Source organism: Trachemys scripta, chromosome 5 (genome assembly GCF_013100865.1).
Source record: "Trachemys scripta elegans isolate TJP31775 chromosome 5, CAS_Tse_1.0, whole genome shotgun sequence".
Taxonomy (NCBI): Eukaryota; Metazoa; Chordata; order Testudines; family Emydidae; genus Trachemys; species Trachemys scripta.
The window spans coordinates 119,398,317-119,414,829 of NC_048302.1; the positions used below are offsets into that span (position 1 = coordinate 119,398,317).

The 16,513-nt window shown below is 43.7% G+C and overlaps 1 protein-coding gene across 1 annotated transcript in view; it reads right to left on the reverse strand.

Annotated features, from left to right (window-relative positions):
- DOK7 (docking protein 7) overlaps positions 1-16,200 on the reverse strand; it is a 101,333-nt gene extending 85,133 nt beyond the window's left edge. The window contains exons 1-4 of the mRNA XM_034772337.1: positions 16,063-16,200; positions 15,836-15,881; positions 7,486-7,716; positions 1,155-1,355 (exon numbers count right to left, since the gene is read on the reverse strand). Coding sequence (XP_034628228.1) covers positions 1,155-1,355; positions 7,486-7,716; positions 15,836-15,881; positions 16,063-16,116 — 532 coding nt within the window. The 5' untranslated portion in view covers positions 16,117-16,200. The remainder of the gene's footprint in view (positions 1-1,154; positions 1,356-7,485; positions 7,717-15,835; positions 15,882-16,062) is intronic.
- Positions 16,201-16,513: the final 313 nt, after the last annotated feature.

Consider the following 16,513-nt stretch of genomic DNA (forward strand, 5'->3'; position numbering starts at 1 on the left):
CCAACTAAAACCTCTCCAGCGCATCATCAGAGATCTACAACCTATCCTGAAAGATGATCCTTTACTCTCACAGATCTTGGGAGACAGACCTGTCCTCGCTTACAGACAACCCCCCAACACCCCTTAAGCAAATACTCACCAGCAACCACACATCACTGAACAAAAACACTGACCCAGGAACCTATCCTTGTAACAAAGCCCGATGCCAACTCTGTCCACATATCTATTCAAGTGACATCATCATAGGACCTAATCACATCAGCCATACCATCAGGGGTTCGTTCACCTGCACATCTACCAATGTGATATATGCTATCATGTGCCAGCAATGCCCCTCTGCCATGTATATTGGCCAAACCGGACAGTCTCTCCGCAAAAGAATTAATGGACACAAATCTGACATCAGGAATCATAATACTCAAAAACCAGTGGGAGAACACTTTAACCTGTCTGGCCATTCAATGACAGACCTGCGGGTGGCTATCTTACAACAAAAAAACTTCAAAAACAGACTCCAACGAGAGACTGCTGAGCTGGAATTGATATGCAAACTAGATACAATCAACTCAGGATTGAATAAGGACTGGGAATGGCTGAGCCATTACAAACATTGAATCTATCTCCCCTTGTAAGTATTCTCACACTTCTCATCAAACTGTCTGTACTGGGCTATCTTGATTATCACTTCAAAAGTTTTTTTCTCTTACTTAATTGGCCTCTCAGAGTTGGTAAGACAACTCCCACCTGTTCATGCTCTCTGTAGGTGTTTATATATATCTCCTCAATATATGTTCCACTCTATATGCATCCGAAGAAGTGTGCTGTAGTCCACGAAAGCTTATGCTCTAATAAATTTGTTAGTCTCTAAGGTGCCACAAGTACTCCTGTTCTTTTTACCTTCCAGAAAGGCATCCAGCAATATTCACACAGCATCCATCACACCAATACTATTTTTGTCTGCATAACAGTGCTCAGTCCTGCAGCTTCTTGCACACATGAATAGTCCCACTGAAGTCAATGGGACTACTCATACAAGAAGAGCTTCAGGATTAGGTCCCTAAATTGCACATTAACCAGACTGGTATTTATTTATCTACAAATATCTTTAAAAAAACTAGAACTTTTAAGTGAAGACAGTTTCCATTCGTACTTACAGAAGCCGCACCTGGTGCCCCCTTCAAAGATGAATCCATTAGGGACCGCTCCATATCGGCGCAAATCCGAGAGCTTCCATTGCCCCATGACAGTGGGTGGAAGGTCTTTTACAAGGACTAGAATGTCATTGCAGAAGTGAAGAGTAGCCGGTCCACTCTCCAGCTTAGTGCCAGGTGCTACAGCAACATGAAACCTATGAACTTAGGGGGCAAAAAAAATACAAATAAATCAATTAATTATGGTAGCAAACAGAAAAAAAGGCAAGCATGTTTGTAACAGAAACCAGTTTATTTAATAGTACTGTGTAGACTGAGCCCTAGCTACTATGCCATTTGGATCTACCATTATCAGATAAGGAACTCAGAGCATTTTTTCCCCCTCTAATAGTTCTGGGTAGCACCCAGATAGCTTGGCAACGGCAGTAGGGTAGCCAGCCCTCCAGGATTGGCCTGGAGTCTCCAGGAATTAAAGATTAATCTTTAATTAAAGATTATGTCATGTGATTAAATCTCCAGGAATAAGTCCAACCAAAACTGGCAACCGATCAGTTGCACAGGTATTAGGCCAATTTAGCTTTTGGAGTAATGCATTCAGGCCGTAAGCCATAGATCAGCAACATGACCGACTAGAGACAGCTTTTCCCAAACATCCTTAAAGGGTGATACGTGTGACGTTGTGCAGTCTATATGGTTTTATAAAAACTTGATAATAAGTCAATATAATGTAACTGAGCTGGTTTTAGAGAAAATACGGTAATAAGTGAATGTAACGTAACTGGGATATGCTTCATGCAAAAGGTCTCTTGTAAGGTATCATTACAAAGCTTATAATCTACTGAGTATGATCATCTGATTTGTATAAATGTACCACTCTTGTATCTAAAACTAGAAATATAAAATGTAACTCTGAGGGCCTATTGTAATTGTGTAAAGTGTGGACCATTAATGATGGTTTGGAATCTTGATGACTCCCATTGTCTGCAGATGGCTGTATTTACCTGTGAGTCTTCCTGTATATGTGTGTGCTGGCAAGTGAGTAATGAAGTCTTGCAGTGACATGTGATCATGTCACCTGAACTGGAATCCATCTTTAACCTGGTGCTTTTCCAGTGAGGGGGGGTGGAAACCCAGAGAGACAAAGAGTTCCCGCCTTATGCAAAAGATATATAAAGGGGGGAAGAGAACAGAGAGAGAGAGGAGCCATCATGAAGAATCCCCTAGCTACCACCTGAGCTGCAACAAGAGCTGTACCAGGGGAAAGAATTGTGCCCAGGCCTGGAAGGTGTCCAGTCTGAGAAAAACTTACTGAAGCATCTCTGAGGGTGAGATTATCTGTATTCAGTTTGATTAGGCATAGATTTGCGCATTTTATTTTATTTTCCTTGGTGACTTACTTTGTTCTGTCTGTTACTACTTTGAACCACTTAAATCCTACTGTCTGTATTTAATAAAATCACTTTTTATTTAGTAATTTACTCAGAGTATGTATTAATACCTGGGGGAGCAAACAACTGTGCATATCTCTCTATCAGTGTTATAGAGGGCGAACAATTTATGAGTTTGCCCTGCATAAGCTTTATGCAGGGTAAAACGGATTTATCTGGGTTTAGACCCCATTGGGAGTTGGGCATCTGAGTGCTAAAGACAAGCACGCTACTGCGAGCTGTTTTCAGGTAAACTTGCAGCTTTGGGACAAGTGATTCAGACCCTGGGTCTGTGTCTGGAGCCAGACGGGAGTGTCTGGCTCAGCAAGACAGGGTGCTGGAGTCCTGAGCTGGCAGGGAAAACAGAAGCAGGGGTAGTCTTTGCACATCTGGTGGCAGCTCCCAAGGGGGTATCTGTGATCCAACCCGTCACAATACGTTCCTCAGTGGTTTTGTTTCCTACCCCTATTGTCTTGCCCGAATGATTCGCCTCATGTTTAACCATCAGGACCTGAGGACAAATATATTCATCCCCAGATAACTGAACTACAATAGGGAGTAGAATCATCCAGAATCTTGGCCACACTCTACCTCAATTCCATTGATTGCTCAACTCTTGGCTGCATATCCTCCCACCTCCTTTACCCTCCTTCTTCAAAATGAACCCTCCTCCGCCATGTCAGGCCTCCATAGGCACTTGCGTGGCTGCTGAAATCAGAGGGTGTGAATGGAGGGTCTCACTTTGACACTTCCTGCTCTCACCCTCCGGCCTGCTCTTTAGAAAGGAGCCACTGAGCGTTGACCCCTCTCTGGCTGTTCTGAGTTGCTCTGATGTTTCCTAGGCTGAAGGCGGGACTAGGAGCTGACTGAGCAGGAGGATACCCCAAGAACTAAATAGGGGTTCACTTTATGCAGGGGCTCTTACCCATCCTATTCTCCCAACAGTCACAGACTCTCCTCCCCACAGGTACTATCCATGTGGTTCAGTAGACAGGACAGCAGGCTAGGTTCTATTCCCAGCTATGCCACTGACTCACTGTCACCTTTGACAAGTCATCCCCAATCTCAGTGCCTTGGTTTCCCTACCTGTAGAATGGGGATAATGACACCTACCCATTTTTGTGAAGCACTTCCAGATCTATGGATGAAAGGCGCTGATTACTATTGTTATTGTTGTATCCCAGGAAGTTAGCTGATTCTCAGGTGACAGACACCTGGAAACGGACCAACTTCCTAAGGATTACCTTGATCTAAAGTATTACTACGTATTTAAAATGTATATTTATTTCCTCTGCATCACAGGCACACACTAAACCCAAAAGCTGCCTATTCATCACTAAAATCCACAGGATAGCACTAAAGAACCAATTCTTAGAACTATTCTTCCCTTCCCCTTGACTAGATTTTCTCACCTTTAAAATGTCAGGAGATTTAACAGCATCTGATCTTTGCTTCTCATATAAGTATTCTGCTGTATTCTAGCTAAAAAGCAACAAAGAGTCCTGTGGCACCTTAAAGACTAACAGATGTATTGGAGCATAAGCTTTCGTGGGTGAAGGCCCACTTCATCAGACGCATGTAATGGAAATTTCCAGAGGCAGGTATAAATATGCTGACAAGAATCAGTCTGGAAATAATGAGGTTAGTTCAATCAGGGAGAGTGAGGCCCTCTTCTAGCAGTTGAGGTGTGAACACCAATGGAGGAGAAACTGCTTTTGTAGTTGGCTAACCATTCACAGTCTTTGTTTAATCCTGATCTGATTGTGTCAAATTTGCAAATGAACTGAAGCTCAGCAGTTTCTCTTTGAAGTCTGGTCCTGAAGTTTTTTTGCTGTAAGATGGCTACACAATAGCAGATGTAAAGGTAGCCATCTTCTTTTGATAACTTCCCTAAGGTCCTAACAGAATTAGCCACAAAGTAATTCAAGAGAAATGTAAAAGGAAGCCAGAGAGAGAACTCACCTGGCCCCGAAACACTGCTGGGGAACAAATCTATGTTCAGGTGATGTTGCTTGTCCGCTGTGTGATTATGTAACACCACTTATTTAGAAAAATCCAATACACTACCAAGTGAAACCAAATCATCACTGATTATAGAATGTTCCTTGTTTAGTCTTACATCAACTTAGACATCCCTTGGAGGTTACTTCTGTTTGTACAAGATGGAGCTTTGTAAGTAGCCCTAGGTTAGAGGCTACCAGACTGTGAGCTTAGTGGTTCTGTTCCACCGCATCTAAATGATGAACAGGGTAACAAATGGTTGCAAACTCCAATGGCTGCATAAAGATCTGCAGCTAGAATTCCAGAATCACCCCTAAAATGTGCCAACTGCCAAGTCAACACCTAGATTTAAGCACCCCATTTGAGGAAAGTTTAGATCTGGATAGAAACTTTGTGGTATAAGCCCAGCTCTGATGTAGCTTTAGAAAGCAGCAGTTTTTCCTACCTGAAATGTAACCTTTTCAGTGTAGTCCCCAAATCTCCACTCCCACTCTACACAGAAATACAGAACCTACTCAGTTATACTTAGGATCCTTTGTTGAGATGTGTCTGCATTCCTTATTTCCTTTAACTTCACTATCCTTTCCCCTACCCTTAGTCCTTCTGTGACCTCCTGACATCTCTGCACCTGTAGGCTTACTCTCTCATTTTCCTCAGTTTTATAGTTGGCTCCCCTAATTCCCCTAATTCCACTGGATCCTCTAACCCTGACTCTCTTGCCTCTCTCTCCCACCATCCATCTCACTAACCCCCTCTGTATCTATTCACTCTGCAGAACACTTATGGAAGAAACCCTCTACTCCAACTTCACCCACTCCTCCTTCTGTTCTGCCATCTTCCTTGAAAAATAGCTCCACTTCTCCTCCCTAATGGCATTCCATACCTATAACCCCCAATGCTCATTTGCCACCTTTTACTGCCCCCTCAAGTCCTTAACCACCATCCTTAAATTCATAGATTCAAAGGCCAGAAGGGACCCCTCTGACCACGTAGTCTGACCTCCTGCATAACACAGGCCATATTACCTCCCCCTCAGCCCAGGAGCTTGTTGACTTCAAGGAGAAAATTGTCAGGTTCTCATGTGAGTTTCCTCCATCCCTTCCTAATATCCTTTCCTCCTTTACCTCAGTCAGACTCTGAGGTCTCTTGCTCACTGTCTGTTTCCAACTCCTCCACCCCACTCCTAGTTTTGCCCCATTGCATACAAGCACATTTTATTATCCCCATCTTCAAAGAACCAAACCCCAAACAACTACTGTCCCATTTTCCTGGTTTCCTTCACATCTAAACCGAATGGACGGTGTACATCCACTGCCTTACCTCCCTCTCCTCTAAATCCCTCCTGAATTGCCTCCTGTCTTGCTTCTGCACTCTGTGCTCCATTGAAACTGTTCTCCCCAAGAGCTCCAAAGAGCTTTTCCTGATCAAGTTTTACATATCCATTCAGTCCTTTCAATAAGCCCTGTCCTTCACTCTGCCAACTGTGCCAACCTTCACGCCTCTCCAGTTCTTTCCCCCACTCCTATCTCCATGCCTTCCACACTGCCCCCTATGCCTGAAACAACTTCTCTATCCTGATATAGTTGGTTCCCCCTACACCTCATTCAAGTCCTTCTTAAAGGCTCACTTATACCCCCCCCCCCCCCGGCACACAAACTTATATCACATGTTTTCCCCACCCCAACACTGCATTAGAGTGAGATCAGACAAACCAAACAAACCCTGCCAAGCTTGCACCCTCCTCCACCTTTCTCAGCGCATCTATTCTTATCTGCATTTGTCTTTTAGACCAGTGCTTCTCAAAGCCGGTCCACCGCTTGTGCAGGGAAAGCCCCTGGCAGTCCAGACCGGTTTGTTTACCTGCCGCGTCTGCAGGTTCGGCTGATCGCGGCTTCCACTGGCTGCGGTTCGCTGCTCCAGGCCAATGGCGGCTGCGGGAAGGGCGCCCAGCACATCCCTCTGCCCGCGCCGTTTCCTGCAGCCCCCATTGGCCTGGAGCTGTGAACCGCAGCCAGTGGAAGCCGCGATCAGCCGAACCTGCGGACGCGGCAGGTAAATAAACCGGCCTGGACCGCCAGAGGCTTTCCCTGCACAAGCGGCGGACCGGCTTTGAGAGGCACTGTTTTAGACCATAAGCTTCTCAGGGCAAGGGCTGTCTTTGTATAGTGACAAGCCCGTTGCCAACACTTAACAGGTGATAAACTATACATAAATAATAATGATGGTCAGTAATAATAAATATATGTCCTCATGCTTTACCAAACACTAAAAGCCAATTACCCTGGATTATCCCCATATAATAAATTCTCAGCCACTACAATGCATTTCAGAGCTACAGAACTGAAAATGAAGGACATGCTAGAATAAAGCTAAACATACAGGTGAGAATGGCATCTTTACTGTGAGATTCTCTCATTACATGTATTTGAGAGTGGATGTTCAGCAGCACTGCACATTATCTGGTCTTTTGGACAGAACTGGGGAGTGGGAGTCAGCCATTCCTGGGTTCTAATCATGGCTCTGCCACTCATAGTTTTTGTCCTCCCTGAGCACAAGGATTTGTCATGAATCCATGTGCTATAGACACAATTAAAAGCTAAAGCTGACAAACCCCTGACCTGAAGAGCTAGGACTAGAGCCCTGGCCTCTCAGCTCCAAAAACCACAAGCCTTTAATATCTGAGCCAAAGAAGATAGTAGAAGCACGTTGACAGTTATTACCTTACTCTCTCTGTGGCACACCTCTAGTGGGCAGTACACACACGTTACACTGCACGTGACAGCTGATCTAGAGCTCACAAGGAATGAGGCTCTTTGCTCCAAGGCCAGCGACAATCTCGGCCCTTTCAACTAAGGCTTTGTTTGTGTTCTTTCCAAAAGAGAAGAATGTGACAAGACAAAGGTTACCTTCCCCCAAACTGTACCGAATCCGTACATCCCATGCATACATAGTTTCCTTGTTGTCAAATCCCAGCATCACGACTTGAGATAGACAGATGATAGCAAGTGTGTGATTTAAGCCCTCATAGGAGAGCCCAGGATCCAGGCCACAGATGTCTTCTAAGGTCACGCTGCTCCTCTCCTTATGTCCTTTGGCTCGCTCAGATTTATCCTTGTACACCAACATGACTAAACAATCTGAAAGAAGCAGAGCTGTCAGAGAACCTGATGCGTAACGGAACACAATTCTCAGTACTCAACTTGAGAAAACACTTTTGGCAACTGTGCCATAGGCTGGCTCAATTCAGTTTTCATTCTGTGGAGACTACTGAAAAAAATTGTAAGAAGTGAATATTCTCCAGGCTGTTTTTAAGGTGACTTAAGATAAGACAGGGAAGAATACTTTTTACAGATGAATGTGTCTCTCTGGAATTCTGCCTTTCAGCTTTATTTCCTGTCAAAACTATGCTTAAATCATGATTTTTAAAGTTATAATCTTACTTTTATAATGATGAACAAGAGTAAAGAATCTCTTCTGGATAATGCCAATAATGGATCAGGTAGAGAATCACTTAAATCTATGCCCTCTCATTTTTAGCTAGCATTCACACTCATATTTCCTTTCTTAGAATTCACTGTGTTCTGAAGTGTAGTATTTGATGTAGGGCCCAAATCCTGCAATTCCCTGTGTGTGAATGGACTGCTGAGCCTGGGCAGAGCCCCAGTGACTTCAGGGGGCACCGTGCAGGCACATCAGTCCCCTCTTGCACAAGAAGTTGCAAGGTTTGGGCTTAAATTGTATAAGTCAACATTTGATGCTTTATGTTCAATTTCTTTTTATTCATGGTGTCTGTGTGAGCCCCTGTAGGATGTGTCCAGGACTTGAATTATTTGCTTAAGATTTGACATTTCTGTTTTTATTTTGATGCTATTATACTGTTGGTATTCTTTTGATAACAGTAATTGTTACACTTTTTAAATTATGTTTTAAAATCTAGTCTCACTGTAAGTTCCATCATTATGACGGTCTTCCTCATCTCAGGCTATGCAGTGGTGCGACAGACTGTATACCCCTGTATTCACCCCTTGCGCACTACTGTAATAATCTTTGTATAAAGTATGCCTTGTGAGGTATCATTTGAAAACTTAATTTGCTGGTCATTACAGTCCTGGTAAAATATCTCTAGCAACACTCTATGTAAAGTTACAAGATTCCACTGTATGATGTTACTAAAACATATTCCAAGTCTGGGGAGTGGTCAAACCAATTCCTCAGAGACAAAAGGTGAGCTGATGCCTCAGGCCAGGTGTAAACAAGATCAATGGGCCATTACTTACTAAGGGTACGTCCAGACTACCTGCCGGATCGGCGGGTGAGGATTGATATATCGCATCTCGTCTAGACGCAATATATCGATCCCCAAACGCGCTCCCATCGACTCCAGAACTCCACCAGGGCAAGCGGCGGTAGCGGAGTCGACGGGGGAGCCGCAGATGTCGATCCCGCGCCATGAGGATGGGAGGTAAGTCGAAATAAGATACATCGACTTCAGCTATGCTATTCCTGTAGCTGAAGTTGTGTATCTTACATCAACCCCCGCACACACACACACACAGTGTAGACCAGGCCTAAATGGCCATTCTTTAGCAGGAAAGGGGACTTGGGCGAAAAATCTACATTTTAGCAAAGAAACAGCATAGTATTCCCGTCCACATAAACTTTTTGTCTCCTGAATCTCAGCTGGAGATGCTTCTCAAAGGAGGAAGAGGACTATAAAAAGAAAGGGGAGACATCCAAAGAGCACCCCTCCCTCTGTCCATTGAGTCACTGCACAAGAAGGAACAAAGGAAGCAGCTGTTAAACAGAAGAAGGGGTCCTGGCCTAACAAGTTTGGCCAGTAAGACTGTTGAGAGCATGTGGTGGGGAAAACGTTTACTTTGAATTTAACATTGTTTGTTAAGTTAGGTATTAGTTGTGTTTTATCTTTATTTTTCTTGTAACTATTTCTGATTTGTATGCCTCATTAATTGTAGTCACTTAAAATTCAGCTCTTTGTCGTTTTATCTAAACCAGAGTGTTTGAATTGAAGAGTTTGGGAAACTCCATTTGGGATAACAGGATTTGTGCATATCATTTGTATTATGTGAGCTTGTACTGTCCAGGAGAGAGCTGGGCAACACAAGACATACATTTCTGGGGAAATATCTGGGACTGGGGAGTGTGTTGCAGTATAGTTCAGGCTGGTAAAAACCAGGGTGCGACTGGCAGGCCTCAAGTGCACACAGACATAGCCTCTAGCAGTGGAATGGCCAGCTGTGATTGGAGCTGGAACAGGAACAAGCATGGTCAGGAGCATACACCAGAGCTACCAGGCAGCAGGGCCTATCCCTGACAACTTAGTGCCATTGAGTGGCTGCTTTCATTAGGAGCCTACCTACCTAGCTTGGGGTCACCTGATTAGACCCCAGTTTGTGGATTCACTGGACCCTTAGGACTCCCAGGTAATTACGTCTGATGACTCATCAGACTTAGGCTCACGGATGACTCATCACACAAAGGCATCAACACCTTGCAGGGCTAACCTCTTCAGATCACTGCGGTAATTTACAGTGTGCAAGTGGGCAGCCCCACGGACATCAAGGGAGCTTTTTGTAGGCACATCAGCCCATCTATGCACTGTAAAGTGCAGATCCAGGGCCTAAGTCAACTGAAATTCATGACCCTAGGATTAACACACACGAATGTACACATTTTGTATACGTTATAGACATGCATACGGTTTTCCATGTGCTTCATGTCATAACCAGCAATTTCCTTAATTTCCTAAAATTAAGGTACTAAATATTAAAAGAGCTAGTGCTGACATCAGTAGTAAAAGTAGTACATCTTTGTGATGCTCTAAATTTAATGAAAAACATGTTTTTAACTTGATAGTGTAAAAAACCCCTACAACATTCCTTATCTATGTTACAAATAACACCACTATTGCCAACTCCATGCAGTCAAAATTCATGAATTAGGCCCCCAAACATGAAATTTTAAATATAACAGATTTGGGGTTCTTTTTGTTTGCTTTCTGGTTTCTGAAATTTTAGGCTATACTTGAGGAACACTTCCAAGCTTTTTCTCCACAACCATGAAATATACTTTAAAAAAGAAAAAGAAAATGAAAAAGAAAGAATGAGACATAATCATATGATTCCAGGAGCTACAGGTTCAAGAAAAATACCCAATATGATAAATCTCACAATAAAAACCAAAAAGTGAGCAAGACTGTAACACCATCGTTCATTAAAATGAAAAGGATTCTTTTTTTACAATTTTTTTTTTACTTTTCACTACTTATGAGATTCAAATTGTCACTCCCCGGTTTCTCAGACTAAATTTCCATTGACTTCATTAGGAATGTTGCCTGAGTGAGGGCTGCAAACTTAGGACAATATCATTCATTTATTATTTGCATTTCTTTCAGCTTTGACAGTGAAAACAGATGAGCCAGTAGTAACCTCTTTGTTCATGATCAGCGTCACTCTTTTTGAGTTCTAGCAGAACACTGCAGTGTTTGAATTATAGACACTTCAGGGGGATATTTCTTTGTTTTAAAAAAAATCCAGTGGATCTTCTTTAATATCATAGAAACATTTGTTTTGGTTTTAAATTTTGTAAATTCTTCAGGTTTACAAAATGTAAAATTGGCAACAGTTTGTCCCAACAGTCTCTGGTGTGGAAATGGAAACAAACCCCAATCCTACAACCCAATTCTCATGGGCAGACTCCTAAGCCTGCTTGCAGTCCTGTTGACCCCTATGTGACATTAGTTCCAGGGTTAAAAGTGTCCAGGGTTTGTCTGCGCTATCAGAATGCAAGATGGGGGCCACCGTTATTAAGAAATATTATAGTTGCCATGTTGTCAACTTTTATTATTTGTTGCAGATGTTGCAGCCTGGACAGGAGCTCAGACTCTGAAGCTGGGCAGAGCCTCCAGAGCCTGAGCTGAAAATGCCATCAAGACTAAACACGGTAAAAGAGACAGTGAGAGACAAAAAGACATCTTTTAAAATTGGAAGTCAAATGCTACTGGAGAAAACAGAAAGGAGCATAAATTCTGGCAAGTTAAATGTAGAAGTATAATTAAGCAGCCCAAAAATAAATTTGAAGAACAATTAGCAAAAGAGTCAAAATCTAACACCAAAAAAATAGTAAGTACATAAGAAGCAGGGGCTACTGAATGATCGAGGTGCTAAAGCAGCACTCAAGGAAGACAAGGTTGTTGCAAAGAAGCTAAATGAATTATTTGCATCAGATTCTCATGCCTCCCTCAGCCATTCTTTTTAGGTGACAAATTGAGGACCTGTCCCTGGTTTAGGGATCTATAGAGGACATTTGGGAACAAACTGATAAAGTGAACAGCAATAAAACACCAGGACCAAATGGTATTCACCCGAGTTCTGCAGTTTCATATTTGAATTCCTTCAGAACCACTATGATATGTAACCTATCACCCAAATCAGCCTCTGTACCAGATGACTAGAGAATAGCTAATGTAATGCTGATTTTTAAAAAAGCCTCCAGAGGCTATACTGGCAATTACAGACCAGTAAGCCTTAACTTCAGTACCAGGCAAATTAGTTGAAACAATAGTAAAGAACAGCATGATCAGAGACATAGATGAACACAGTATGTTGGGGAAGAGTCAATACTGCTCTAGTAAAGGAAATCATTCCTCACCAATCTACTAGAATTCTTTGAGGGGGTCATAAGTATGTGGACACGGGTGATCTGTTTGATGGAGTGTACTTGGACTTTCAGAAAACCTTCGGCAAGGTCCCTCACCAAAGCTCTTAAAAGTAAACAGTCATGAGACAAGGAAGGAAGGTTCTCTCATGGATCCGTGACTGATTAAAAGATCGGAAATTGGATAGGAATAAAGGATCAGTTTTCACAGTGGAGAGAGGTGAATAGCAGGGGTCACCCAAGAATCTGTACTGGGACCTGTACTGTTCAACATAGTCATAAATGATCTGGAAAAAAGGATAAACAGTGAGGTGGCAAGGTTTGCAGACAATACTAAGTCACTCAAGATAGTTAACTTCAAAGCAGACTGTGAAGAGTTACAAAGGGATCTCACAAAACTGGGTGAGTGGGCAACAAAATGGCAGGTGAAATTCAATATTGAAGAGTGCAAAGTAATGCACACTGGAAAAATATAATCCCAATTATACATACAAAATGATAGGGTCTAAATTAGCTGTTACCACTAAAGAAAGAGATCTTGGAGTCATCACAGATAGTTCACTCATCTGCTCAGTGTGCATGGGCAATCAAAAAAAGCTAACAGAATGTTAGGTACCATTTGGAAGGGGATTGATAATAAGACAGAAAATATCATAGTGCCACCATATAAATCCACGGCAAACCCACACCTTGAATACTGTGTGTAGTTCTGATCATTCCATCTCAAAAAGATATTAGAATTGGAAAAAGTACAGAGAAGGCAACAAAAATGGTATGGGGTATGGAACAGCTTCTATATGAGCAGAGATTAAAAAGACTGGACCTGTTCAGCTTGGAAAAGGGACAACTGAGGGGAGGTATGATAAGGTCTATAAAATCATGAATGGTGTGGAGAAAGTGAATAAGGAAGTGCTATTTATCCCTTCACATAACACATAAACCGGGGTCCCCAATTAAATTAATAGGCAGGAGGTTTAAAATAAACATAAGGAAGTACTTCTTCACACAACGCAGAGTCAACCTGTGGAACTCATTGCCAGGGGATGTTATGAAGGCCAAAAGTGTAACTGGGTTCAAAAAACTGGCACTGGTCATTGTCGGAAGACAGGATACGGGACTAGATTTACATTGGTCTGAACTCGTATGGCTGTTCTTATGTTCATTAGAACATATCGAACCATAAATGAAATTCTTACAGTAGTTGACAACTTAGTCAAATACGAAATAGTGTGGTCTACACTGCCAAATTGTTCATCTCAGATCAGGTTTCCTAGCTGAATGCTTCACAGTAGCTACTGTTGCATAATCATTCTGTGTTGCACCTTTGGTTTTCAATATTTGGTTTTGTCACCTTTTGTTTTAACCTCTTCCTAAAGATGTTTTAATAGACAACATCTATACAACAAAATGAAACATCACAATCTCAAGGTCTCACTGGAGGAGTGCATTTCACAAACATATCGGGATCCACAAGGAAGATTAGTGCAGCTTACCACCTCCTTTGTCCTTGATACAGAAATGCACCCCAGCCCCATCCACAGGGTGCAGATTCCCTTCCCAGCAGGCTGTGCTGTCTCTTAAGTGAAATAAATGGATAATCTCAAGCAGGGATCTTTAGATTTAACTTCCATAGCTCACACTTACTTCCAAGCGAAACAACAGGAGCTGCATGTGCTCGTTTTTTATGAATGTTAGGTGTGGCGCTCTGACGCCTGGCAACTTGCCATTAGAGGGCTCAGTTGGGCAAAGAATGGGCATCCCTCCAAAGAGGTGAAAAACAGCTGAAAAAACTACATTGTACATTAACTAACAGACATTTTGGATTGCATTCTTGCACCTGTTAGCAGAAACAGCTGCAAATGCAAAATTTAAGAGCTTTACCGTATAACTGTCTAAAGAAATTAAAACTAAAAACACATCAAAGAAAGGGCACCCTGGTTTATGGACATTCAACAATCACGGTCTATTTTAAATAATAAAAATAATACATTTTAAAGTGTAGAATTAGCATTCATGTTTTGTTGTTCTGCCACTTTCTGAAGAATCTAGTTTCCTACTTTGAGTACCTAAAGTCAGGAACCTAAGTTCATATTCGGAAGCCTAAACATTAGCTTTATGAACAACAGACTTTGGATGCTAAATAGAGATGTAGGTGATTTAATCAGCATGTAAATATTAATAAAAACAAGAATTTAGGTTACTAAAATAATGATACAGGTACCTAACTTTAGGCACGTACATGTGAAAAATGAACCCTAAAGAAGATAAAAGTATAAACTTGAGTCCAAAGCAAACAAATAGTTCATGGTGATTCCAAAATCAGCTTTCAGGTAATGCAGGCTCACATACATATGTGCATTCCATGTGACACTGAAAATATTTCCAGATTTGACAATATAACAGCACAGTACTGACCTAGCTTTTCAACTAAATGATTTTCAAACGGCCCTAATAAGTTTACTAACAATTCAGGAACCACCCCTTCCACCAGCGAAAAAAGCCACTTACAAAGTGGTCAGATATTACAAGAGAGGAGCCCAGATTAGATGGAGCAAACAACCCAGGGGCTAAGAGTCCTGTGGCATCTTATAGACTAACAGATGTATTGGAGCATAAGCTTTTGTGGGTGAATGCCCACTTCTAAAGCTTATGCTCCAATACATCTGTTAGTCTATAACAGGGCCTGGCAACCTTTCAGAAGTGGTGTGCTGAGTCTTCATCTATTAACTCTGATTTAAGGTTTCACGTGCCAGTAATACATGTTAACGTTTTTAGAATGTCTCTTTCTATAAGTCTATAATATATAACTAAACTATTGTTGTATGTAAAGTAAATAAGGTTTTTAAAATGTTTAAGAAGCTTCATTTAAAATTAAATTAAAATGCAGAGCTCCTCCCCGGACTGGTGGCCAGGACCTGGGCAGTGTGAGTGCCACTGAAAATCAGGGTCCCATAGGTAGCCTACCCCGGTCTATAAGGTGCCACAGGACTCTTTGTTGCTTTTTACAGATCCAGACTAACACAGCTACCCCTCTGATACTTAACCCAGTGCTGTTGAACAGGGAACAGCAAGGCTCCACCAGAGTTTGAGCAAAAGGGGTAGCAAGCAGCCCCGAATACATGAGATGTGTGAACTTGAAAAGAAATCGAGTCCTGCGCTGCCGCACCAGGACCCAGCAGTGACCCCCAAGAGGGTAAAGCGAGCCAGCCAGACCTCGAGGGAGGAATCATGAAGCTCTCCAGGTCTCCGCACTAGCCCGGTGCTTTCCCATGCTCTCTTTCGATTACACTTTGGGGCGCCTTCCATATCCTCTTGCTATTTCTAGCTGCTTGGCCCTTGCCAAGTGACGGGCTAATAGAAAAGGAGGGAAGAAGGAGAAACCAGCCCAGCCCACTGTCTGGGGAGGTGCTGCTAAGCGGGGGTGCGGGGAGAGTTTAATCTCCTCACCACCACCACCCCACTCCCGCGGCCCAGGGGGACGAGCTCCCAGGTCGGTCTCCTCTGCCAGGAGCCCGGGGGAGGGGGATTTGTCTCCCACTCCCCGCCCGTGCGAAGCGCACAGGCCGCCGCGGCTGCACTTACCTGCTACCGGGGAGGGTTTGCGCAGCACCAGCCACCTATTCTTCCACTGCAGAGAAACAAGGAGACATCAGAGTTAGCCCGGGGCCAGCTCTCCCCTCCCCCGCCAGCCAAGCAGCGCCCGGGGCTAAGCGCCCTCCGGGGGTGGGGAGAGAGGGGGCAGTCCCGGGGGGGCTCCCCCTCCCCCTCCCCTGCAAGCACAAAGCCGCGGGAAGGTGCAAAGCGGCGACCTTTTTTCCATCTCTCAATTTGACATGACCCTCCACCACCACGGAATCCGTCATCTTCAGTCATGATTCCGGAGCCAGACAGCTGCTCCCGGCGGCGCGGCGCGGCGCGGCGCTTGCTCGCTCCCGGGGCCGGGGCCGCGGGGTCACTTTCAAAATAGCTTTATTAGCTCGCGGCTGCACGCGGACAGCCGGCCGGGGGGGGGCGGGGGCTGCGCCAGCCGGAGCCACGCGCGCCCTGCGGCGGCACGGCCGAGCCAATGCACCCCCCCATCCCGAGCCGGGGCGGCTGTCTGCGCTCTGGCCGGGCTGGGACAAGTGGTTAGACACGGTGTGAAAGATCCCCCTTTTCCCTCGCCTGTGTGAGCAGGCGGCAAATACTCACATGGGCACAGCCCTGAACTTTGGGAGAGGCGCTTGGCTGTGAAATGGGGGTGACCAAATAGCAACTGTG